The sequence below is a fragment of the Chanos chanos genome, chromosome 3 (genome assembly GCF_902362185.1).
Source record: "Chanos chanos chromosome 3, fChaCha1.1, whole genome shotgun sequence".
Taxonomy (NCBI): Eukaryota; Metazoa; Chordata; class Actinopteri; order Gonorynchiformes; family Chanidae; genus Chanos; species Chanos chanos.
The window spans coordinates 20242153-20269887 of NC_044497.1; the positions used below are offsets into that span (position 1 = coordinate 20242153).

Below are 27735 nucleotides of genomic sequence, written 5' to 3' on the forward strand. Positions count from 1 at the left end.
GCTTATCCTTGTAAAATCTTCCTTTTCTGTCTCTTCATCTTATCATACCCTAAACTGAGTTATCATTAAAAAAACAAAAAAAAAGCATGTGTTCACAATGAGGCTCCTTAACAGAGTGATTCCTATAGAAACTCAGGCTGTCCATCTGTTTGTCTGCTTTAGCTCTCACCCAACAGGCACTATGAAAAAGTGTCACTGCGTTTGCTACACCACACCACCAGGGCGATCATGGCCAGGGTAAGTAAAACCGGGATGAGGATGAGGATGGTAAGGGTGTCCTCGGGAGGGTCAACCAAGACCACACGCTCCAGGGTGCAGTTCGAGAAAAACTGCTTGTGAATGCGTATGATGTAACTCTCCACCAACGGGTTGGGCCAGAAGCAACCCACATCCATGGCGTTTCTCTCCGTACAGTCTGAGAAAGAGTTGTATTCCCTACAGAAAAGCCAAAAAAAAGAGAGAGAGAGAAAAAGACAGAGAGAGAGAGAGAAAGAGAGAACAAGAAAGAAGTGTTTAAAAATGTGCCTTTCATTCATATTGGATGGAGGAATTGCATTCTCTACAGAACCAAAGCACATGCATGCATTTCTTCCAGTCTCACTTAAACACCTGCCTAAGTGTAGAAGCATAAGCATGTGAGTGGTCATCAGATGTGCTGTCTCAGAGCTAGAGTAAAGGTCCACAGACACTCCCACTCTGCAGCAGACAGTTATCTTCCCTCAACCAACGTCAGCCATCAAACTGAGCGTGGTTAATTAGAACCGATGTATTCACAACAGCTAACGCTGATTTACAGAAACTACATATGTATTACACACACTATGGGAAATGAATTGTAATTAAATCTGTGCACAGGCAGGAGTTTGCAATTTTGCCCTCCAAGTAAACCCTTTTCATTCTGCTTTCGGTCCATCGCATCACTGGAAAACTTGATTAACATGACTTATTCTCATGCTCGTCCGGCCTGAGTGACACTTCTGCCGGCTCTTGTTGCCAGTCTAAACACACAAACCTTACACTGCTGGGTGGATGTCCATAAGGACCTCATTCAGCTGAATCAGGTGTGTTTGAGGACATGTGGAGAAAAAGCCCATAAACGCCCAATGAACTAGGCGTGTTAGTGCAACTATAACAAAAATGTGCAGGGCCTGCAGACTGGGTTTTGAAAAACAGCTCCAGAAAAACTACCTGCATTAAGAGGAAAAGAGAAATTGGAAAGAGAATAGCTAATTATGCTAAAGGGCAAGAGTCATCCTCTTCAACCTGAGGAGCGCTCTCAGACCCAGACGGACGGATCAGAGCCGTGTGTTAGCTGTCCTCTTCTGAGCAAAAACTGTTCAGCTGTTTCACCAAGCAAACATCAGTTCCTCACACTCACTGAATGACAGGCACTGAATAAAACATATCTTAGACCCTCCAAATGTGTCTCAAATCTAGACCAAAAACCTGTGTTATTCACATAGAGATGCAGTTTTTCATTTGTTGTCTAGAGAGGATTCCATTAAGAAGAAAATTCAAAGATTTTAATTTGCATCAAAATAAGAAGACTCCCTTGCCTGTTTTCAAGTACATTTATATTCAGTCTGGATTGCTTTTTTTTATATATCAGCTGTCTCTCCCATCTCTAAAGATAACAGAACTCCCTGGAATCGTCTCTGAAGTTAAAACTTTCCGTTTGAATATCTTGGCTGTGCAACTTGCCTAAAGTACCAGTACTCTCTTTGGCATTTTGACCCATCCTGCAGGGGTTATTTAATTACTATGTTTTTATTCAATTAAAGATTGTGTTCAGCAAAACAGAAACAGGTTTAAGTTAATATTGAACCAAATGGTGTGTTCATATTATGATAAAAATACATTGTAAAGCTCCAAACATGATTTAACACTTTCAAACAGAGTGCTTTTAACCTTTAGAGAGAAACGGGTCTCTGAAATAAACATAAAATACCAAAAAGTAGTTTTACTTATCAAAAGCCCTATGGTAGGGATATGTGAAAATGTGAAATGTGTGACTGGTCCTACGTTCTGTTTTTAAGATCAGCTTTAACAAACACATGAGAATGCTGGTTCACAATAATGTGATGTGATAAACTCTGTGTTGCAAGTTCTATGTCTTCCTCTTCATATGCACCTCATTGGCTCAGAGCTGCAAACACAGCGACTCATTATGGTCTCTGTCTGTTTGAATTAGCAGTGCATTAGCCCACTAAAAGCCACCTCAGTGTAGTGCTAACCATGTTATTCTTTCCCTTTAGGCACAGATGTTGCACAAGGGCAAATTAAGGTGGAAACATGGAAGTCAAAGCCCTGGAAAGACTGCCGTCACAGGCAAAGCTTGATTCTTCTGCTTGATCTTATTACACTGAGTGATGAGAATCTTTACCGATACAGGTTTTTGGTTTAATATCACAGAAGATTGCGGTTGTGAGGTGACTGTGGTCATGAGGTGAAGACTGCGGTCTTTAACTGGCTCCTGGTGTAGGATCTGGAGCAAATCATCTCCTTGAGCAGAACAGAAAATCAGATGAAATGTGGCTGTGAGTGTGAGTGTCAATATGGGTAGACCCACTGCTGTGATCGCTTAGATAGAAACGTTTTCGAGCATACACAGATGCCTCAGACAGACATCACAGAATCTCTACGTTACTTTTTTTTCTGAATGTGTTGCAGTAAATATAACTGTTTGTCTCCATCAGTTTACACATGCCCATCTAGTCTCTCTCTGGGAGAAAATATAATCAGCCAGCAAATGGATTGGAGATTTTGTAAATAATTATCTTTAGTGTGTTTAAAAGAATCTTTGATGATTTAACTGCCAGTTTGTTATAAAGAGATAATTCTTCAAACATATGATTTAGTACACAGCAGTGTGAGTGAGAAGAATGGTTCTGTGGCATGAGACAGACATGAACAGATGAATAAAACACATTACACAAAACTTAAAAATATATTTCTGAGCGTCACAATAAGCCTACGATCAATATACAACCTTGTATGAAAATGTATGTCAAAGAAAACAAAGGAAAAGCAAATCTGTAAAGAACATATAGAGTGGATTCATTTACCCATTAGGTAGTCTCACAATGTAACTACACTGGAGGAGGACTTAATTTCCATAAGGAACAAGTATGTTTAGTACTTCAGACTGTACTTGGTATTTTGCCTGATGTTTCAACTCTTTCAAACTGACTGAAACACACATCCCAAAACTCTCTTAGACCTACACCAGTTTTCCCCCTCCTTGAACACTAGCACACCAACTCAGGCACTCAGTGACTTGACTAACATTTGATTCTGGATTTTAAACAAAAGACCAAATTAAGTGATGACAGTAATGTCGTAACAGTTGGTTGTAGAGCTTAATGTGCTGGGTGCTTTGAGGAGAATTGTTTGACAGTGGCTAAGGAGAATGGAGAATAGCGACGCAGTAATGCTTTGCCATGTTTTCTGCTCTAACACACCTGATGCAGTGTAGCAGTAATTATCCAGCCCTTTATTGGCTCAAGCAGATGTCTTAGAGCAGAGAGCTATATTGTGCTTTGAGGCCTACACAAGCCAAACAATTTAAAAGAGAGAAGTTCATGAGTTGGAAAAGCGGTAAACAATTCAAAAGGTTGACAAACTTTAGACTACAAGAAAGGCTATGGAATAAGACAGAATTCTCGCCCAGACTTCTCGCTGGTCTGATGTGCAGAGTATATCAGCTTTGGTAGTACGTTTAAGCACAGATAAACCAAACAGTAGCTTTCCCAGAGTCATTTAGAAAAAAACATACATCTGAGACCATTAAAGGTAATCTCGACGTTAACTTTATTTGTGGCAAGCATGCTGTGCGCCAAGCCAGTGCCTCCAGCGGGTTACCCTTGAGGCCTGGAAAAGACAGTTCACTCCGATTCTTGGTAATTGAGGTCTATTTTCTAACCCCATTTGTCCTCCAAGCAGCTGCCTAATGGCCTTCCTTAATAAAGCATAGAGAAAAGGAATTATCATTGGGGTTGCAAACAGTGCCATCTGCAGCCACTCAGCCATGGACAGATGACCTTGAAAAAGCATCTGTCGGTGGGGAGGGCAGAACTGGGCTGAACCATTACAGCTGCTGATTAATAGTCATTAGTTACAGATGACATTGTATCATATGTTTGTTTGTTCTGGACGCTCCACAGAACTGGATCCATGTCAGCTCCGAGCCGGAATCTTTGTCTTCTGCATGTCTAAAAATGACAAAGGGAATGATAATCAAATATTTATTGTTTCCATTCAGACCTGGTAGGGATCATTTGTAGTGTGATTTCAGCCAAACAAGCCAAGCATTCAGCAGTGTTTGTGATTAGTTTGAAGTACTGTGTCAGCTTCTTAAAGACAATTCAGACCTACCACTGATTGCATTACCATTAATACTAAGCAGGAACAGAAAACATTTAATGTTCTTACTCCTATTCTGGCCGCATTTATTACATCAATAATTGTCATTACTGAAAGCTTAACAATGACTGAACATATTTATTTCTGATTTATTTACAAAAACTAAAAGCATTTATTTCTGATGCTGATAGAGACTGATGTTGCCCCTGATTACGCCTCTAATAAACCGTCATCCCACCCTGTAATTTCACACAGTTCTCCCGATCACTCAGCCTTTGGTTGGTCTCTTTTGGTTTCTATGAAGGCAGCAGAAAGGTGCTGTTGTCATTTCTGTTTATGTTTATGACTAACCATGTATTACAGAGGCACAATGTCTTTCAACTTTCACATGTACTACAAGCCATCCAGACATCTGAAAACTGCAGTAAAGAAAATAATATATGTTTGTATTACTTTACATACAAACACAGTGAGTTTTCACAGGTGAGATAGATGACATGACTCTCAGTGAGTCAATGTTAATATATCACTGAAGTTACTAGAGAACTTAGAGAAATGTCAACACTACAGTGAGCATAAATTCATTTTTGATTCATTGTCCTGTATGCTACAATCTAATTTCTTAACTTTTATTTGAAAACATTAGTCAAAGTGATTGCTTTAACTGTCAATCATTACCAATTCAATTCAAGTAAATGTTATTTATATTTAGGTTTGAACAAACTTAACATGAGTGTACTTAGTTTAATTTTACTAAACTCAATCAAGGCAATCAGTACGTGTAATGTTTTGAGTAAAGCTACATTTTTTCAGTATTCCAGTCATGTTTTTAGTGTTCAGTACAATAAATACAATATATGTTTCTCTTTTGCCATTTATCAGTGCCTCCCAGTCTATTCTTATTGGGGCAAATTCATTTGTTGTTAAACCTGTGAAGATTTAAATCAAATGTGTTAGTATGCAGCTACACCAAACATCCTGACAGGCATTTAGTCTTTCAGAGAGTGGTGAGATGCTTTAAACAGATGGTAACTGAGGATGAGAAGGGAAGAACATAGATGAAGATGACATGACGAGTAAAACTAAGGCATTTGACACAAATTAGACTTTCCTGGAAGTCTTTGGAGGCAGTAGCATTTCTGCTGTATTGTAAAATGCACCTGTGATTCACTTAAATGTCCATGTGCTGCATTTAGATTTGGTATGTGAGCCTTCAGTTTGGCTCTCTAAGGATTTCCCATTCATTCATTCATTCATTCGTTCATTCTGTGAGCCTTCTCTTTGGTATCTGTATTCAAAAGAGCTGAAAACGTAGACAGAATAGGAGTATATGTAAGCCATACCTTCATTGTGTTCAAATTTAGATATGAGTGCATGGTTGCTTTCATGTTGCAAAAACAAATAAAGGGAAAATGAAAATTCAACCAAAACGTTTACTTGTGTATTTTTCGTTGCACCTTTGACTTACAGGAGTCTTCTGTCATTCAGTGAAATTGGGGTGCTTTACAGCACGGTTTTAGGCCTGTCTCTCCAAGACCAGACCACTGTTACAATTCACTCTTCTCTGATAATGTGTCACTGATTTAGCCCAGTTAAGATTGACAGAAATGAAAATCAGCCAACTTACTAGATATGAAAGGCTGAGACAAGAACCCTTGTGCGTCTGCCGGGATATTACAGAGCACAAGGCCATTAAGTTCCTTTTTTTTGCTTTGACTGTAATAATGAGATTATACTTTCCAGATTTGTGTGGAGTGTGATCTGTATATGAAATGATTAATCAGAAAGGTGAGGTGTCTAGTGTATTTCCGTCTGAACTGTAGTCGCTACCAAATTTAGAGTAAAAGATCCAGAGAGAAATGAAAGGGGTCTGAGATCTTTTGGTCTCTTTGTAGAGCAGCATATTCATTCTCTCTTATTGTTTTGTCTTCCACCTGAAATGTCTTCACCAGCTAGATTTCAAATATCTCTGAGTAATCCACAGTCTGTTTGATCACCCATACTGGAAACGCAACTGGCGACTTGTTTAGTAAAGCTTCAAATGTTCCATTTCTAAATGAATCTGTAACTATAGTTCAATTGTATATGACATCCTTACAAAACTGAACTGAGACCATGAATATCCATTAGTTTGACTAACACACAATGTAGAAACGTGCTTTTAAAGCTGTAATGCTTCATCCTGTCTATCTCATCTTCACTATTAGACTAACACAAACTACTTTCTCCAACAGACTCATTCCAAATTCAGCTGAGTGTTAGCATTCCCTTCAGGACATCTGAGTTGACAACACAGAGATGAGCAAGTCAAGAGTAAACCTCCCCCTCTTAAAACACTCTGAGCTTTTGGTCTAAGACTATAATTCACTGCACTGGGGTGCCTGACTCTGCGTCCCCAGGTCAGTGATTTGGGGCCAGTGCAGGTTAATACTGTTACAAGAACAACACAGAGCAAAGCCAAAGGCCCAAACACCCCACAATAGCTTGGAGTTATCTGGTCATAGTCAAGTGCACATGGGTGAGAGGCAGTATCCTGTTGTCGGGAACCAGGCCTGGGGGAAACACAAAGGCAGAGTATTTCCTTTCAATAAAAAATGCAGGTCTGGAGAACTAAGGGAACTAGGCTGCATATCATTACATCACAAGTCCACGCAGACATGTCTACAGCAGCAAAAACGTCACAGTCCAGATGCCAAAATAAGAGTGCAAAATCTTACTTGTAGAAAGATGGATAGATAAATAAATACACTGAAACTGTTCTGTTGTTTGCAAACAAGCAAATTTACCCAAACCAGTACAGTACAGATGTAGACTTAGGGAAGGATTAGTTACACAGACTTACTTTTAGAGCATTTTTCCAGCAAGCGTTTTGACTGGTTACTATGATGGTAACTACATGGTAGGAGAAGCTGTCTCCCTCCAGCGATAATTCAAAGACCATGCTTCAATTAAAATTCAAATAAAAATACATTTCCCCGAGACCGAGTTAGTAGGCAGATTTAAGATAGAAAAAAAAGAACAAAAATTCAGGTGGCAATCATGTGAGGGCTTCTAGCATTAACAAATAAATGAGAGTTCATAGAGTGCATAGGTTATGCTAAGGTAACTCTCTTATATATGATAGTTTATAAATCCAGAACCAAAGAGATACATTGTCTGTCACTAAGCTTAAGCAAGTAGACCTCTGCATAACTTTGGCTTTTGTCCAGATGTGTACCTATTCGATAGATAGATAGATAGATAGATAGATAGATAGATAGATAGATAGATAGATAGATAGATAGATAGATAGATAGATAGATAGATAGATAGATAGATAGATAGATAGATAGATACTTTATTCATCCTCTTGGGAAATTGCAAGTATGCAATACAAGTTTCTGTCTTTCTTGATCATTTGCACTAAACTACAGTACCTGATGCCTTTAATACAGAGACACTGCAGTCAAGCTATGCTAAGTGATTGAGCACCTAGACATTAGGATAAAAGAGAGTGAAATGGTATGAGACTTAAGAGAGAGTGATTTGACAGTTAGAACAGTGATAGCAGGTAAATGTGTGCAAACCTATGGAAATGTTGACGGAAGTGTGCTTCAGTAGCACATCTCTGTTTGTATCTCATGTCACATCCTTTTATGAAAGCCTCCTTCATCCCTTTCCTAATTTCTGCCAGATGGTGTAAAAGCGGAAACCGGTACCTCTCCATCCAACACAAATATTCTGAGAAGTTTAGAGGATTATCTAAATTACATCTTTGTTCATTTGACAAACAAAACATGCTTATTTCACAGTTAGTCCTCAGCCATAACCAACCAACTGGCTGCCATGGTGAGGTAACAGAGAAGGAAATCTTCTGTAAATGCAAATTTGATGAGTCATAGCATGGGGGGCAGACCATTTCACACTCACACACCCCCACCCTCCACCCATCCTACAGAATGTAACGAGGCCACAGAGAGCATCACACACCAAAGGCTGTAATTATTCACTTCATCTCCACCAGCACACACCCCAGACTGAAAGGCCAATCATTTATTTTGCTGTCAGATGTGATTTTGGCTCAGGAGGAAGGTGCAGGGTGGGGGGTGGGGTGGTATGTTAAACAGAAACTGTCTGATGGATCAGAAGAAAACTGACTGTCTTTCAAATGGATCACATTCACACTCTTTGGTGAAGCAGTCTTCTTTGGTCATGCAGAAAGGAGAAGAACGTACGATAGACAGGAGGGTTTTGGGTTTTGCTAAATATGTTTTGCCTCATTGTTACTGCTAATGCACTGGAAGGTCCCCTGGGAATCCATTTTATGAAAATGGACTATTTTGGTTGGGATGTTTATTTTTTTTTACTCCCTCTTTATTTTATTAACAAATACTAAAAGTGCTGTATCAAAACATTAAGCTTAATGTCCAAAATAGTAAGGTTCATGCCCCCCACCCTGACTGGCCTCTGATTCTTCCCACAGTTTGACACAAGGACAGGCTCCAACTAACTGTCAATCAAATGCTCATTACCTTCCTCTGTTTTTATTGGTTTATAATGATGTATGGGCAGGCTAGAGGAGTGGTCCAAATGTCAGTCTAATACATAGTCCCGCCCTCTGTTCTGTTTGATTGCAAAGAATTTGGATTAACCGACAGTGAGAAAGTTATAGGAGGTGTGTGTGGTGTGAGGAATCAGATTAAAAACGATGGCACTGGGTTTGTATAGCAGATCTAATCTGAACTGATGTTTGTCTGAGTTTATCCCAATAGTTTTGCAGGAAGATATTCAGCTTCCTCTGAAATACGTCTTTTATTTCCATTTGTTACAACTCCATCTCAGATCTCTGCTGCCCAGTGGTCGTGTGTGTGTCAGTACGCTGTGGCATTGTGTGACAGTCTGGGCGGGTGGGGAATCTCTCCTCTTTCAGTGTTATTACTGCCTTTGTTGGGCTTTGCAATGCCTTATGAATGGCACATTAAGCCTGATACATGGATTTATTATGAATTATAAAGAGGGCATTCATGAGAAGTGTTAAACTGGCACAGTGCAGCCTACTGATTTCTATGTAGCTCATTTCCAGCCACGCTTCAGTCAAGTGAAAGAAACTCTTTGTAAATGAGGTTCTTTTAGCAAAATGGTCCTTTTTTAAGCCCTATTTTCAAGCTAAGAAGGAGAATGGTCTTTTCCAGACAAAGATATTGGCAACAACCATCGGTCTTTCTCAGATCTATTGAAATGGAAACTTTTTTCTCCCTTTATGTTGGAAGACTCAGATCTGTGCTATGCCAGTGAGACTTCTACAATACGAAGCTACTTTTCAAATCAATCCACAAAGTTCCTTCTCATGGATTTAGTCCACAGTCAATACTAGACATTTGGGAACTCTGATTCACATCATTAAACAGCTGATTAAAGCCCTTGTAAAAACTGTCAGTCAAGCAAAGAGATGTCAAAGTCAACTGATTCAAGTGCCACCTTCCCAATTTTTTTTGAGCCGTACACTGTTAGTCAAGAAAGTTTGCCAGTTTGGCTGTCTGAATGCTGATCCTGACTGAGGTTACTCCCCTTTTCCTTTTCAGATTTCTTTACTATCTCTTGGGCTTGTTCTTGAGCAATTCAAAGATGCAATACTTGTAGCAAAGTGTTTCCCAATTCCAGTCAAGGATTCCCATTGAGCAGCATGGTTCTGCCAAAAGCAACACATCAGACACAGGTCATTGCCTTCACAGAATAAAAGAAGCTTAATGCTAAGTTTGAAAATGTAATCCGGTGTGACTGTACTGGGCTAAAACCAAACCCTGCACTCCTGTGTATCTCCCAGACTTGACATTGGGAAATATTACTGTGAGCCATGCTTGGTTAAAGATTTGCATCAGTCACTGCTCGTGGGTTTTGCCACTGCTCAAATCCCTTTCCATGTGTTACAGACTTTAAGAGATGTGGATCTAAGTCTCCTTACTTGATGAAGTGTGTTAGGTTGCACCAGTGTCTGGGGTCCACGGAGGCCATGTCAGTCTTAAAGTGATCCCCACACCCCTCCATCTCCAGCAGCAGTATGGTCTCGTTACACACCATCTCTCTAGGCCTTTGCGTGAAGGCCGTCTCCAGGCTCTCTGTCGCTGAGGAGGGGGAATCAAACATTGGACATTAGTGAGAAAAACCGTTCAGCTTCATTACAGTTTACAGGCTTTAAATCAGAATAAAAAAAATAATTGTTTTGCGCTGTCAGTTGTTTTGAAGCTTCTTTTCATGCATGTTCTAGGTCTTTTAGCTGTATTCTTCTTCTTCTTCTTCTTCTTCTTCTTCTTCTTCTTCTTGTTATTGTTGTTGTCATTCTTCTTCTTCTTCTTCTTCTTATTATTATTATTGTCCTCGGTAGTCTCTGCAGTACACATTTAGAGGAGCTTACCATGCCCTAGTTGGGCTTTTCTGGCCAGTCTAATTACATTAAACATTAACTGAATGTTTGACTCATAAACGCTACTCTCAATTCAATGTACTATGGTGAAACCTAAAACTAAATATAACCCGAAAATAAGTGAGTGTAAGTTTTTAAGCTTGTATCAGAGAACATTAACAAAATTATTAATTATGATTGTCTAGTGTTGCATCTCTCCTTGGATAACAGCACTGATGCGTGTAGCAGGAATTAATCAGTTTATTAAATAATTTTGTTAATTAATTAAGTTTCAAGTCTAAATATTGTGGAGACAATTCAGGTAATTAATGGAGGTAATTAATTTCATTTTAATTAAAATCATTTATTTTGGAAAAAGAATATGTGGCTTTTATGAAACATAAATAAATCTACTGGGTAAATGTAATTGCTTGTATGATGTTACTCACCTGACAGTCCGTTTGTCACCACACTGTTCACTGTGAATGACACAGAGAGAAAAGAACAGAAAGAGGAGTTAGAGAGTATGTCAGGCCTCAGCGTGAGCAATCAAACACCACATTTTATCACAGCTTATCTCTACTGTCCCCGAACCATATACCAGCAAAATGCATTTTCACATAACTGATACCTGCTGAAAAATACTGCAGCTCTCCACACAGTGAACTGTTAATGCTGTCAAACAAGGAGATTCCTCTAAAATCTTCAGTGAAACACAGCCTCCGCATTTAACCCATCCTATACACCAGCACACATACACTAGGAGCGGGGACCACTGGCATACTCCGGTCAAGGTCACGGACAGGAGTCCTAACACACGTCTTTGATGGTGGGAGGAAACTGGAGCAACCAGAGCACACAAACATGGGGAGAACATGCAAACTCCACACAGAAACGACCTGGGACGGCCGGGATTTGGCCCTAACCCTAACATGTAAGCACTGTTCTTTATATATATATATATATATATATATACACCATGTTTGGGCTGTAAATGATGCACTTTCTAACTTACTATGTTATTCAAGTTGGGTTGTAGCACTATACAAGCATGAAGTGAGAGAGGGAGAGAAAAAGAAAGAAATCCTCTGGTGAAAAGACGGATATAATATTGTGTGAGTGAGTGAACGAGTGAGCGAGTGGATGATTGAATGAGTGAGTGAGATTATTAATAATTGTCACTTTGTATTGTCATCTATTCAAACAATATACCATGTCAGAGAGTGACAAGCATTTTACTTCACAAAATGGGGATGAATTCCAGTACTTTATTAAATGAACATATACAGTAAAATGATTCATATGTTTATTTTGCTATCTAAACCTCACAGATGATACATGAATGCTGTCGGAAAAAAACTTAGAGTCTTTTGACTACTTTCAGACAGAGACTGAAAGACTGAAAGAATTTCACTGTCCTGGAGTTTTAGCTACGTTTTCACCTCTGTGCTTGGCTTCCCACAGTTTCAGTGCAAACTGACCAAACTGACCAGAGTTTGATATGTACAAACAACATCAAACCTGTGAACTTTGATCAGTTTCCTCTCTTTCTGTCTCTCTCTGTCTCTCTCTCTCCTTTTCTCCCCTCATTCTTTCCTCCTCTCTATGTCTCACAGGGGGATGTGGCCCATGCTATTGGTCTGATGACTTTGACAGTAAGCATGAATATTTATGTGACCAGTTGTGACAGAGCGAGATCTATTGCTGCAAAAGGGTTTTTTTCCCCCGTCAGGCTTATTCACCGTATCCTATATTCTCAGAGTGGACTAGCACATCACATGAGGAACGGTGCTCTTGTCAGCAGGAAGTCCCAAATCCAACCACATGGTGAGCATGTTTGCCAGAAACGTTATCAGTCTGTCCAAGACACGGCAGGAGTCAGCGTTTGGCCTTCACAACAGGAACTAGTTTCACAGTCCGAAGCGCACGTTTCATTATCTCATTCACCAGGATGGTGACTGTTCTGGTAATTTTCTAAATGAAACTTTAAATGGTTCTCAAAAACAAGACATCAATATGCAGTTATGCCATCTCAACACTGATGATATCAACCTCCATCGCAATAATCACTATATCCTTCTCCTGTTTTTCAGCTCTAAAAGAGATATAGTTATGAAAAGAGATGTATTAATGAAATGCAGTATTTGTGAGTTACATTTCCATTCAAATAGTAAATGAGTACAGACAATAACATAATTAAATGCAATAGAATAAAACATAGAATAGAATAGAATGCAGACAGGCACATTATCTGATCTACAGACTCACTCCTCTAACACAGACTGACAGAGCATTGCTTTTGCAGCCACTGAGGGAATAACTGGGATAGAGACAGAGCGGGCAAGATTTTCTATCTGAGCTGAGACACATTCTCATCCATATTAAAACAGAAAAAAATTCTAAATCCTCAACTCAAAAACTCAAATTTAGCTAACAATACACACGAAAGGTTGGACTCAGGTCCTCAGGGCGTTGATTAGTTCTGTCCAAGAACTGATTGGTTTATTGAATTGGTCACAGAACAGCAAAAACCTTAGCATTAAGATTGTTCTTTTGAAGATGGCGTGGTTCGTGTCTGAGCCTTGAGGGGTTTGTAGATGTTTTTGTGCAACAGACTAAATTTAGCGGTTTCCTCCGTCAGGATACAGCCACGTTCAAAGCTGAGGCCCGACGATGGCCCAGCGTGATAAGTTGAAAGGGCAGTAAGCGTTGATGCCATCTGAAGAGCCGCCCTGTGTTCTTATCCTCTGTGTTTTTTCTTTTTTTTTCCAACCCATGCACAGGGAGCATCTGAGGGACTTCCACATCCAACCTCAAAACTATTCATGTTACAGGAAGTTCACTATCCCTCGGGACAGTTAAACTGAAACTGTCTACACACTTTGAAGATGGAGATGGAAATTTCAGGTCTACAGGTCTTTGTTGTTGTTGTTGTTGTTGTTGTTGTTGTTATTGTTGTTGTTGTCGACAGACCTTAAGACCCACTGGTGGTTATCGCGAGTTCTTTGGATAAGGCTCTGAAACGACCTATGAAAACCAAACTGCCCTAGGCAACCAGGATAAACATGTGTTAAACAAACCCGGCAGGTGTAACGTGTGCTGATGAACTGTTTACAAAGAAATTGACATTCATAACCAAGTGTCTTGAATTTCCTGCTTGTTTGAAATACAGTTCTTGGCATGAATAATTGTACCTTATCAGGGGTAATGTAATTGAAAATCTTATTATTTAATATCCAAAGAATTATTTTTTTTTTATTTCTTGGGTTTGTATTCTAAGCTTTTTGTCATGGCTTACTCAGGTTGATACTTGAGGCAACACCCCCCCCCCCCCCCCACCCCCCAATAATATGGAGCTGCAAATACCGATTTCATTTTCAGAGTTTCTAAGTATATCAAAATTGAACTGGTCTGACAGTCACTCTCAGATTGCACAGTTATCCTCATGCAAGTCATTTAAAAGTTCAGCTCATATTAACACATTAACACATTAACATACAGCAATATTCTCAAAGTGTAAAGGCCTAACCAGGCGTTAATTACACATGCCCTAGTCACATTGAAAGCAGTTAATATGCGAAGACTCATTCCATACCCTCAAAGGATTCTCCCATACCGTTTGATATGAATATATGAAAATGCTTCAGCTGTATTTTTTTAGCTGTAACACTACAACTGCTGCTTAAACATACAATGCTTTCTCTCCAGTCATATCCTGTCTAGTTCATTCATGTCTTTGAAAAATATGTCTGTTCATTACAGTTTACAGGCAAACCAAAACAAATCATGTTTCCCTAGAATCTTTTAAAAGCCCGCACATTCCTGTCCTCTGTCCATTCAGAGTAATGAAACATTGTTTTTTCCTCCGGTGACATTTACGTAGCGGATAAGCCTCTTCAGGCGGCAGGCAGGAGGCTGTCATTTCTGCAGTCTTAGCAAACATTTAAAAAATCCATTTTGCAACAGATAGGGTGGACAAACACAACACTTAAGGTGGACAGACGTCAGAACAGGGGCGTCACTCTCATATCATGTGCTGAGGAGCAGATGCTGTGCGTGCCAGATTGTGCGTCTTGTTCTGTGGTGTGGCCTTACCAGCAGACCAGGACATGAAGAGTTAGATCACAGCTTTTCTTTGTGGAACTCCGGAGGCTATATTTTCACTCAGTGAAGTTGCAACAAACTGAGCAAAACTCTCCCTAAAATCTGCACTACAGTGTCTTTGAATTTTCATTCTTTTGAAATATGTGAAAATTCAGCTAAGGAATTTTGAGGAAAATGGCACAAATCAGCTAGATACCACACAGTGAATTACAGAAACACGATAGTAACAATCAGAGAACAAATTTTGGAGTGTTCAGAATGTCAGTGAGTGCAAATATGAAAAGCTTCTCTTTAGAAAGGACACCTGTTTTTAATTAGTTCTGTTTGAAACAGACGTGTCAAATAAAAGCTTTTTTATTTATTCAGCTTTGAAGAGTCTCTTAAATCTTCCTTTTTCAGTCAGACACTATTTTTCTAATTTGTCCTCCCCCCTCAGTCCAAAAACACTTGCACCTAATATCATTTGACAGCCCAGAGACAGGGATGAGACGCCACTGCAGTGAGAAAACTAACGATGCCACAGTTCCCCTAGGCTGTGGATATTCATCGATTAAAAACAGATTCTAAACGGGGCCTTGGAGTTGAGAAAGCTATTGATAGAACCTGACTGGATAAAGAGATGTTTTGAATTTGAGAAGTTGCCACACAACGTCTTTCATTTGGCAGGGGAAACATCGACCCTTTTAGAAGAACTAATATGTCCCGCCTAGTTTTATTTCGTTAGTACAAGAAAACATCATGAATCAAAGGGGTTTCCTGGTCAGTTTAGGGTTAGCTAATATGATTACCAGTATATGATGAATGTGTAGGCAGCTGTCTCTGAAACACAGGCCAGTGAATGTGTGTTATTTATGATGACGTGTGTGTGTGTGTGCATGCGCGTGCATGTACGCATGTGTGTGTGTGTGATGGGGGGGGGGGGGGGGGGGGGGGGGGCTGTTCAGGAGAATTTCTCAGAACCGGACAGGAAAAATCTCCCATGAGGCCAGTTGTGATTGATTTGAGGCGGTGATGATGTCTGACATCCAGACCTCTATTAAAAAGAGTGCAACCCTCGTGTCATATTTTATATAGTGACATCACATGCCACCTCTGTGTCCCTGCTGACAAGTGTAATGGTAACAGATTGTTGCGCTGCAGAGACCCGTTGGATAGCTTAGAGGAAAACAAAAGGCAGAGAATTCAGGGAGGGGTTCAGTGGCCTGGGTGTATTGTGTGTTTGGTTCCTTATGAATTTAACGGGTTTAACCTCCTTCCTTACCTGAATGGTCAGGGATATGTGCATGTGTGTGTGTGTGTGTGTGTGTGTAATGTGCATAAGGAACGCCTGTCATTGCTATGGAAAATGAGAAAACCCTTTAAATTATGTACAAGGCAAAAGGTTTGGCATGATGGCCAAGTAAAAAAAATGACCAAATAAAGAAGAGCAAGCCAAGGCAAAACACTAACCTTTGGTTTATTATGCTTTGACAGGATTCCAGAAACATTTTATCTTTAACTGAATGTCACCACATAGTACAATGACTAAAAGCATAATTTTGTGTAATGGAAACCTTCCAGATGATATTTGGACTAGCAGTGACAGAGACCTGAAAGAAAGCTGTGCTAAATTTACAGTGTGACGCTTTTCCTGTGAAGATGTGAAAACAGTTCTGTGAGAGAGCATTGTGGAGCGTGAAGCCCAAAAGACTCCCCTGTGGCCTGGGACAGAAACGAGCTCTCTGAGGGTCCTGTAAGCAGTGACCCATACCCACTGGGCCGGGCGACATAATAAGCTATTGTGCGAGTCGTCTTCTTGTCATGGGACAGTGTTTCTGGAATGCCAGACAGACTTCAGTGGAGTTGCCTCTCTTTGGGTCTAGTATCAAACTGTACCAGGCTTCCTCGTGTACATATACACAGAGGGCTCTGTCACGGTTTATTTATGTAGTTCTGAAGGCACAGAACAATATTTTGATTATGTTTGATTATGCTGTGGAGCCTCTCATAAGGGCCTTTTTATTCACTAACAGTGAAGTTCATTTAGTCTCATTATGAAACCATCTCTCATCTTTCTCTGTCATTTTCTTCAAGTCATTTTAAGTTAACATTGACTAGACAGACCAAACTTTAATCTATCATATTATTTAATGGGAGTGACAGAAAAAGAATAAAGACCAAACAAAAGAGGGGAAAGAGAAAGATTCTGTTTATTATTGGAGACCAAGTGTCTGTGGCCATCAGGTTAGGCTGTGTGTGAGTTTTGCTGGAGCTGGGGAATCATGACTCAGCTGTCATCTTGGCTGAATCTCTCCCTTCACAATCTTACCCATGCATCACAGCCTAGCCCTAACTCCAGAGCAGCAAAGTCCAGCATCCATTCACATTAAAATCCCTTGGCTCTGTACTCAAGATTTGTACGATGCTCTGAGGTTTTCCTTCGAAACCAATTACAAAACCAAAGACTGTTTATTGTGGTATATACACTACCATTCAAAAGTTTGGGGTTACCCAGAAAATTTCACTTTTTCCATGAAATCACATACTTGAATTCATCAAATGAGTTGCAAAGTGAATAGGAAATATAGTCACAACATTGACACGGTTAGAAATAATGACTTGAAATAATAATTTTGTCCTTCAAACTTTGCTTTCATCAAAGAATCCACCATTTGCTGCTATTGCAGCCTTGCAGACCTTAGCCATTCTAGCTGTCAATTTGTTGAGGTAAGCTGGAGAAATTTCACCCCATGCTTCCTGAAGCACCTCCCAAAAGTTGGACTGGCTTGATGGGCACTCCTTATGTACCATATGGTCAAGCTGCTCCCACAACAGCTCATTAGGGTTGAGATCTGGTGACTGCACTGGCTACTCCATTATTGACAATATCCCAGCTGACTGCTTCTTCTCTAAATAGTTCTTGCATAGTTTGGAGTTGTGCTTTGGGTCATTGTCCTGTTGTAGGAGGAAATTGGCTCCAATCAAGCGCCATCCTCAGGGTATGGCACGGCATTGCAAAATGGACTGATAGCCTTCCTTGTTCAAGATCCCTTTTACCCTGTACCAATCTCCCACTATAGCGCCACCAAAGCACCCCCAGACCATCACATTTCCTCCACCATGCTTGACAGATGGCGTCAAGCACTCCTATAGCATCTTTTGATTTGCTCTGTGCCTCACAAATGTACTTCTTTGTGATCCAAACACCTCAAACTTAGATTTGTCTGTCGATAACACTTTTTTCCAGTCTTCTTCTGTCCAATGTCTGTTCTTTTGTCTTTTCCTTTTATTGGCCACTCTCAGATGTGGCTTTTTCTTTGCAACTCTGCCTAGAAGGCCGGCATCCAGGAGTCGCCGCTTTACTGCTGACATTGAGAGTGGTGTTTTGTGGGTACCATTTAATGAAGCTACCGGTTGAGGACCTGTTAGGCATCTGTTTCTAAAACTACAGACTCTGATGTACTTGTCCTCTCACTCTGTTGTGCACCAGGGCCTCCCACTTCTCTTTCTATCCTGGTTAGAGCCAGTTTGCGCTGCTCTCTGAAGGGAGTGGTACACACCGTTGTATGAGACCTTCTTCAGTATTTTGGCAATTTGTCGCATGGAATAGCCTTCATTTGTGAGAACAAGTATAGACTGATGAGTTTCAAAAGAAAGTTCTTTTTTTCTGGCCATTTTTTAATCAAACCCACAAATGCTGATACTCCAGATACTGAACTAGCCAAACGAGACCAATTTTATTGCTTCTTTAATCAGCACAACAGTTTTCAGCTGTGCTGACATAATTGCAAAAGGTATTTCTAATTATCAATTAGCCTTTTAACATGATAAACCTGGATTAGTTAACACACTGTGCCATTAGAACACAAGTATGATGGTTGCTGAAAATGGGCCTCTGTAGGCCTATGTAGATATTCCATTAAAAGCTATAATAGTAATTTACAACATTAACAACGTCTAGACTGTCTTTTTGATCAATCTCAAAGTTCAGTTTGCCAAGATTCAGATCATGCATTTCTAAGCTGCCTAGCTGCATATGTTTTTTAAAATGACAATTCCACTCATAGTCAGTCCAACTGCTGGTCCAAATTTTGTGTAGATGTCTGTGAAAATATCAACAGCAGAGCTGATAGAAAAATTAGTTGCTATTTTTGGGAGCAGTAGTTTAATCTGTCAGCTCCTGCATTCTCAGTTCTGCCTCATCTATCAGCTCACCCCACGACTAAACAGTCAAACATGCCACACCGCCGTGGTGAAGCTAAAGACTCTGATAAAACAGAACTCTGCATGACCTCGCAAAAGGTCATCCCACTGAGGTCAAAAAGACAAGCACCCTATTGCCAGCGTAGCATGTCAGAGACCCAGTGGAGATCCAGAGCAATGTTAAGAACTTAAGAACATCTAATGATATAGATTTGCCACAAAACCATATCCCTTGCCATGCAGGTTTGTTTGCTGCAGTCTTCAAAGTCAGGAATCTTCATTCTACTGGGTTTGATATTTGTTTGATCATATGCGGTTGAAAGGAAGCAAGGACTCACTGACCTTGAGATTCAAAAATATTACTAAAAATGTTTCTGAAGACTATGTAAAGAGTAAAGTAACATATTTTCAGTACTGGCAGTTACACTAAGCTGGTAGAGCACTCTTGAAACCATACACCAGGAGAATTTATGGTCAACGCCATTGTTTCAGAAAATACCATTCTTCCAGTCTTAATCTAATATAATCTAATCTCTGTGCCGCTGTACTTCAAATCTATCACACACACACATTTTACCATTTTTTAAAAATGTACATAGAACAATAAGTGTTATGTTTTCAGAGCCATGTCCACACTTGCTCAAAGAACTCATGTTTTCCCACAGTGAATATCAATACAGCATGTAGCGTTCACATTCTCAGATTAAGGAAATGGCTTTTGGAATAATGGAGAAAAGAAAAAGCCACGGAGCGCAGAATTAGACAAAGCATTCTTGTGCACTGCGTTGTGACCCACTACTGACAGCAGGATGTATCCTCACGCCTGAGCCAATGCGAACTGGACACAGATCAGTGCAGGATACAGACTGCGAATATTGATTTTCTTTGCACTGTAGCACTTAACTAAATGGTCCTAAAATCAGACCACTTCAGAGTCCCTTAACCTGAATTTCAAAGCCTAAATCATGCTGGAATTAAGCAGATACTACATAAAATAAATCAAACCAAAACAAAAACAAGTTATCAGTGTAAGGATCAGGAGAGTATTCCACAAAGCAGGGTTTTTCAGGTGACCATACCAAAGCCACACATCCTGTCTGAAAGCCCGCACATTCAGCTCAGACTGTCTACATAAGAGAACAATAGTCCTGCCGCCTGAACTACACTCCAGGCATCTTGGTGGAGATGGTAAGAGAATTTCATTCTCAGTGTTGCTGAAATGAGACTAACAGAGAGACTGTATTCTTATTTTACTGATGAGGAGGACTGGTGTGTCAGTAAGCACGTGCTTATGTAATCTTTAACGAGTCTCTGCAGCACTGCTTGCTGTTGCCTTGCGGAAATATGCTGTATTGTGGATGTTCTCAGTGAGTCCTGGGGAAATACACTGTCATTAGTCAGCCTGTTTTACGTTAAATGAATATTCAATAAGAATCAATTTGTCAACACAGATCGCCAGATATAGTATCTTACAGATGCAGAGTGTGTATTTTTGTTTGTGTGTGTGCGTGTGTGATGTTGATGATGATGATGACTACATTCTGTGCTAGATGGCACTGTTGTGTAGGTTTGAATGAATGCCCAGAACTGCTACATGCTGTAATACTAACTGGCTCCACAATTCCATTCTGCCTGTAGAAAATGTCAATGCAATGTTAGGATCCAGTTCTATATATCAATTGCATCATGACACAAATCTGATTTTGAAGTGAGAAGAGAGGCGGTGTTGTTCTGTATTGATTTCTCATGTGTAACCTACAAAACAGCACCGCCCATTCTAACCTAATCACCAAACACCAGGGCTCCTCACAAAACAGCACCGCCCACTCTAACCTTACCACCAAACACCAGGGCTCCTCACAAAACAGCACCACCCACTCTAACCTTACCACCAAACACCAGGGCTCCTCACAAAACAGCACCGCCCACTCTAACCTTACCACCAAACACCAGGGCTCCTCAAAAACTAGCACCGCCCATTCTAACCTAATCACCAAACACCTGGGCTCCTCACAAAACAGCACCGCCCACTCTAACCTTACCACCAAACACCAGGGCTCCTCACAAAACAGCACCACCCACTGTAACCTTACCATCAAACACCAGGGCACCTCACACAGTCTCCAATACAACAGAAAACTCTGTCATCTACAATACACTCATCTATTACTTACAAAGCAAATAAAGCAGCATTGAATTAGCACTAAATATTCACGCTCAAAGTTCATGTGAGTATTATTTTCCGTGTGTGTGTGTGTGTGCGCGTGTGTGTACGTCTCTGTGTGTATGTGTGTGTGTGTATGTGTGTGTGTGTGTGTGTGTGTGTATGTGTATGTGCATGTGTATGTGTATATGTATGTGTGTGTGTGTCTGAGTCTGTGTGTGTGTGTGTGTGTGTGCGTGCGTGTGTGTGTCTGTGTGTGTGCAGTGTTTCTGTGTGTGTCTGTGTGTGTGCAGTGTTTCTGTGTGTGTCTCTATGTACATTGTGCCTTTTTCATCCCACAGTGCATTGACTAAACAATTTTTCAATATCAGTATGAGGCATCCCTGGAGCTAAACTGAACTAAGAATCATTATCAATTATTTTTATGTTTTCTTCCTTCATTTTTAACAAAGAGAAATAGATCTATACAATGGAGGCACAGTCTATAATGGAAACTAGGAAAACGTCCTAGTTGGTAAAAGAGAACGTAGAGAGAAGAGAGCAGAGTTCCTGGAAAGATTTAAAAAGAAAAAAGGTCCTATCTGCATCACAGATCACTTGTTTTGCCTTGGGAAATTCAGATAACCACAGCTCAAACAGATCCTGCATGTTAAAACCCCTTATCAAAGCCTTCTGATGGCCTTCCTCTCCCCAAACACAATTCCCTGGACAGCATCACTCACATTTCCAACTGCGCTTTGATCCAGGGAGAAAAAAGAATACACGCCATGTATTAACTCCAGCAGGGAAATCTTCCTCGAGGGGAAACAGTTTCACATTCAATTGACGGGTACGCAATTACGCCTGAATAGATAGGAATGCACTAATGTGTTATATCAGAGTAATTTGGCACAACAACAAACAAAACACCCCCTGCAGTGACCCTGGGCCCTCCAGAGACACCCAAAAATTTATATTGTGTTATGTCCATATTTCCAACAGGGCACACAAGCTAATAACAATACGAAGCCAACATTGTTGCAGTAATCCTTCAAATCCAGATTACAGGCCTGCAAACTCAGTTTGAAGGTAAAGTAGACATATGGGACTAGGAATATTTAATCACTAACCTATCTCTAGTCAGAGCTACGGAAGCAGGAACTGCCAGTTTTAAATACAGATTTAAAGCCAAAACATGAATATACGCAATGAATTCAGTTTTTTTTCATATATAGTAAAAGTCCTTATAGAAAGGGTATTGATAATGAGTTATAGGCATAGAACCAAACAAAGCCAAAACAACTGTAGACAATAGAGTAATTCATGAGAATCCATGGTATATAAACACAGTCACAGATAACTAAAATAACTCAAAATAACACATTTTCAAACATGCTTTACATATATTTACAATCAGTGCAGCCATCCAGTTAACAAAGTGCATTGATGACATACAACATTTTTGTCAGTATTCAGCCTGTTAGAGAAATATGACTTTAGAATGAAAATACAGAATAATGTGTGGAATGTAGGAGTGCATGTCGTAGGAGAGATGGTAAGGATGAAAAACAGAGGGAAGAAAAGAAGAGGAAGTGAAGTGAACGAGGAGAGGACAGGAGAGGAGTGAGGAGTCATACGGGAGGTAAAGACAGTGTGAGACCCGGTGAGTTTGGCAGACAAAAGCAGGAAAAGGCCTGTCTATGGATGGCTGTGATAGAAAAAGACAGAAATAAACTGAGGGACGGTCCGAAAAAGAGTATCCTAACAGACAAGTGCCCTGAGTGAGCCTGTCATTCCAAGATAGGGATTTTCCCATAGATTCCCAAAGCACTAAGAGCTGTGTTAACCCCTTAGTTTCCCTTGGCTTCAGAATTCCCACCACTACACTGGTGATGGGGAGGACCACCTTTGGGGGGAAGGTCAAAAATTGACTGAGAGTTAACATAACTGAACAGGCACCAATAACAGTAGTACATGCAAACTCCCCTCACTCAGCGAAGAAACACTTTTGTCAGTGCACTTTAGAATAATGGCAAGAAGTTAACTCAGACCATCCTATTGAATAATGTCTACCTGGACACTACAGCTGTGGTTGCCATTCAAATGACAATTATTGCGGCTAATGAATCCTTTATTCACTGAGAATCTGTACAGCCAAGCCAGTGAGTTAGAGCAGGGTTATGCACACATGGATATTTAGATATCTATCAGACTAACCAGGCTGTCTGACCTGAGGCTGTGAGTATGCTTAAGAGTGGGGTTTGGAACCTGTGGCCATGACCTCTGCCTGGATTACTCTCACTGCCCAAGTATGACATCACGCCTCCCCAGGAGGTAAACACAGAGTATCACCTGGTTTTTCAAGGCACAGAGAGTGTTTGATAAAGTGTGGCAGCAAGCAAAAGGAAAAAAAGATCAGTTAAAGGTTTCTTTTGTTTTGTTCCTTTGCAGAAAATTCAGTCCATTCATGGTAAACATGAGAGGAAAGCATGACTGTGCATTGTTCTCTTTAGGGACATGACATTATGGCCTCATAAGGCTGTTACGACCGTGAGTTAATGTTTGACCCAACATGCTATTGATGTGAGTCCTCTTTAATCCTCAGTAAAGTAAAATCTCTGAGGACTATATGACCAGACACACAGATCTAGCATGTTTGTCATCTCAAACATGGTTACCATGCTTTGAGTGATGAGTCCTGATTGTAAAGGATTCACTTAGGTGGTATTACCTGCCCTTTCACAAAAGGACCAGGCCTTGGGACTAACAAAAATTAATCTTTTGTGTTTTTTTTCTCAGTCTACTCTATGCTGACCAGACTAAACATGTGCATGAAATCAACCCATCCTGAGACCAGGAGACCAGAACAAACCTGTTTTTAAATACCTTGGACGCTACCTCCAGTTGCATGGTTACAGTACACAATGAGAGAGTTTTCTTTTTGGTCCTGGTTTTGAAACAGGCCCTTTTTATAGAGGATCGGACACAGGGAGAAAGAATAGATTTGGGCTCGGAGGAGCCCTGATTACCATGGGCACCATTACCACGGTCTGCTGATGTTTAATAAGGTTTCTTACAGCTGCAGCATGTATTAAAGTCTGGTATACTGGACTAGTGAGTATGATCTAACTGGTTATGATGGTGTGAGGGCACAGGCAGAAACACAGACACACACACACACACACACACACACACACACATACACACGGTAATACAGTCCCGCCTCTCAGCACATTTCCCACACATGTCTCTATGGTAACTGTCCATCCATTTTACCATCAAACCAACAACTCTTCAACAAAGCGAAGAATGTTTAAACATACCAGCCATGTGACATCCTCCTGTTCTGTGGCCAGGGCAGCTAATGACATTTACCAGTTAAATTCATTCAGTAGTATCTCAAACTGAGCTCATCTTTTTTTAAATGTAACTACATAAATTCCACTAACCCCAACTCTAACTCTAACCCTAACATGACCGATACATGACTGACATGAGCTGACATGAGACACCACTCCTCAGCTTCTCCAGCAGAGCTGCAGAGTTAAGACTGAGCAAGCATCTTCAAACAATAAACAAAGTACCTGAGGGGTGATTTTATATGGATATAGACAGATAAATACAGAGATTTGTGTAGGATTATAAAGTGTGTTGAAATAAATGGTTACAGTGATACTTCAACCATCTGACAACATTAAATGTGGACTGCTTTGCCAAACCAACAAAAGATTGTCTGAACTTTCTCAGTGGAGTGAAAGCCTTTGAATCTAAATGTTGTCTTGCTGATAATTTTCTGAATACTATGAGTTTACCAGTTTAACAAATTCAGAGGGAGAGTCATCCAGAGGTCCCAGTAGGGGGTCCAAAGCCCAGTCCAGACATGCAATTCCACACAGAAGAGGCAACTGGTTCTGCAACGTGGCCAAATTTGCAAAATCTGTCTTTGACCCCTGCCTTAGCAATACTGCCTATTCCCAGACAGCTACTGGTCACGTGCTTGTGCATGCTTGCATGTGTTTGTGCGTGTGTGTGTGTGTGTGTGTGTGTGTGTGTGCGTGGTGTAAATAAGTCAGTGAGAGTCAGTACACGATTAATAGCATGACTGTGTGTGTACATGCATGCAGATGACAGAGTGAGTGAGAGAGAGAGAGAGAAAGAGAGAGGATCAGTTAAGTAACATATACCTCCTACTAATCCCAGACAGGAAAAGAGGTTGATGCTACTGTCTGATTTGTGCTGCAACATTAGAAACCCAGTTTGCACTCAGACATAGGGTTTGATAGAGCACCCTTTCAGCTCTTAAACCTCCACATAAACAAACAACTGCATGAAAGATTCTTTTAGACAGGCTCTTTGTTTTCAGTGAAAAGCGATGAAGCTCCGCTCCAAACATCTCCAAAACCTTGAGCCATCTGCACTCTTATTCGCCTACTCAGACCAACCCATACTGACTGAACCTTGGGTTTAGTGCTCTGTCATTTGCCTCCATTTAACTGTCAGTGGCACAAGTGTTCTACAGTGGACAGTGCACACAAACCAACTGCTCTGTCAACAAAAACTGAGAAGGATGTTGTTCTTACTTCTTCCCTCGTTCAACGCCATACAACAGCAATACTCAGAAGTCTCATCCACTTGGATTAGGACATTGCTCATAGCCTCTTCCTGTTTCAGGTATCCAGAAAGCACACTTGGCCTGTTTGCCTTACCACTTATCTGAGATTAAGTATTAACAGAGGCACAAGACTGTTAGCGAAACTGTGGCACTGATTTGTTTCCACAACTGTTCAGAAACTCACAGGCTTGGCTGGGAAATTGCTTTCAGCGGAGCTTTTTATTTATTTATTTATTGTATTTATTTACTTATTTTTACTTTACAGCGAATGGGGTAATAGAGGTAGTGCCACAACCTTGTTAGTGCCGTGTGTGGCCCCTCTTCGACACTTGAGCGAGTCCATCCCTTCTTCGCCAAGGGGATTTCTCAATTCAGTGCTTGCAGGCTGAGTTCAAGCGCTATAAGTGACCGGTTGGAGCCGGTATGAAAAATGCAGGAGCTCCGATAAAGATTTAATGCGCCTTTTACACAACACTTTTCTGCTGTTACTGGGCTAGGACTACACGGTGCTCACTTCATTCAACTACAGCATGAGAATGAACGTGTAGCCACGAGTGTAGATCAACATCTTTTCGATGTGGTTTACTGTATGATATTTTCCAAAGTCTTGTCTTTCTTAATGCCACAATTTTGTTGTCTTTGAGTATTTCACTTGCTGGTAAGCATACCATTGTAAGCATTCTATTTACAATAATTCACAATGTTTTTTTCTGTATAAATGAATGCATGGATGAATGAATGAATGATAAGTAGGCTACAACTGCTGTTGCAGAAAATGCTCTTTTGAATTTTCGCATTTCTCTTTTGCACCTAAAAGAACCGCCGAACCTCAGGTCAGTGGCTCGCGCGCCGTGCGGCGCAGCGCTGCTATATTGAAGGTTGTGACAAGGGCCAAATTGGAAGCCAGTGAAGAGAGAATGATCCGTTTCTATTCAGCAGAACGGCGAATTCGTATCCAACTTCGTCCATGCTTGTACACCTCAGTGGTACATTGAAGTATGCTATTGTAAGATGCAAAAGCACTGTCCATGAACTCGGATCTCCTGGCACTTATCCAACTGCCTAAAGCGCTACACGTCATATATACCCTTCTGTGAAGCTGTAAAGAGGGATCAGATAAAGTGTGCAAATTTCCATACGTTGCTGTACCGAATGTTCATCTTTTCGTGTCGTTTTAACTCGAATATAGCCCAGTCAAAAAAAATTAAAACAAAATAAAATTAGACAAAATAAAATGCACCAAAACAATCGACAGTTGTACTGAACAGAGACTGAATATCTGACGATTTGTTTATAAAGATTGGCCTAACATGACAGCATTTTTTTTTTTTTATAAATAGGCTTTGCGGATAGGTTAGCGTACATGAAAACCCAGTAGCAAAAAATAAAACCGGTTATTTTATTGTTGAGTGGTATGATGTCTCAATATCAAGATTTTTTTTACAACGAGACAAAAGAGCCGTCATAGAGCGATGCAGCCCCAATCAATATATTTCCCTAAACCTGTCTGTCTGTGAATTGATAATACCACAAAATACAAAGCCCGTCTCGACGTCTGAAATCGAATGCTATAAATTTTGCCTGTCGATCTCCGGACAACCTCCAAGAAGTCCGATATCTCTAACCAGTGACAAGAACTGAGTAATAACAAGACAGTGACAAAATAGTTATACTCACCTAAAATTCCGACCGCAAAAAGTTTCAGCACTCTTAACGCATTTGTATCCATTACTTGAAATTTCTGTTTCCTCGCGAGTCGGGCGCATTCGATAAGATCTCAGCTAGGTGACAAATATGTATAGAGAAACATATTCGATCCTGTTCACGTGGGCACCGTCAGTTACTTGATCTGCAGCTGATTTTTTTACGACTCTTCGATTGTCCTGTCCATATGATGCCGGGGAACAGAGCAGTGTGACTGACTGATGGGCTTCACTGTGGAGCGCACTTCTC

The 27735-nt window shown here is 40.5% G+C and overlaps 1 protein-coding gene across 1 annotated transcript; it reads right to left on the reverse strand.

The window, feature by feature from the left end:
- On the reverse strand, positions 1-27668 carry LOC115808566 (receptor activity-modifying protein 3). Its single transcript, XM_030769984.1, has 4 exons — positions 27460-27668; positions 11191-11220; positions 10304-10463; positions 1-435 (listed from the first exon to the last, which is right to left on the reverse strand). Exons 1-4 carry the CDS (start codon positions 27509-27511, stop codon positions 180-182), a joined length of 498 nt encoding a protein of 165 aa, XP_030625844.1. The 5' UTR covers positions 27512-27668; the 3' UTR covers positions 1-179.
- Between the last annotated feature and the right edge of the window lie 67 nt (positions 27669-27735).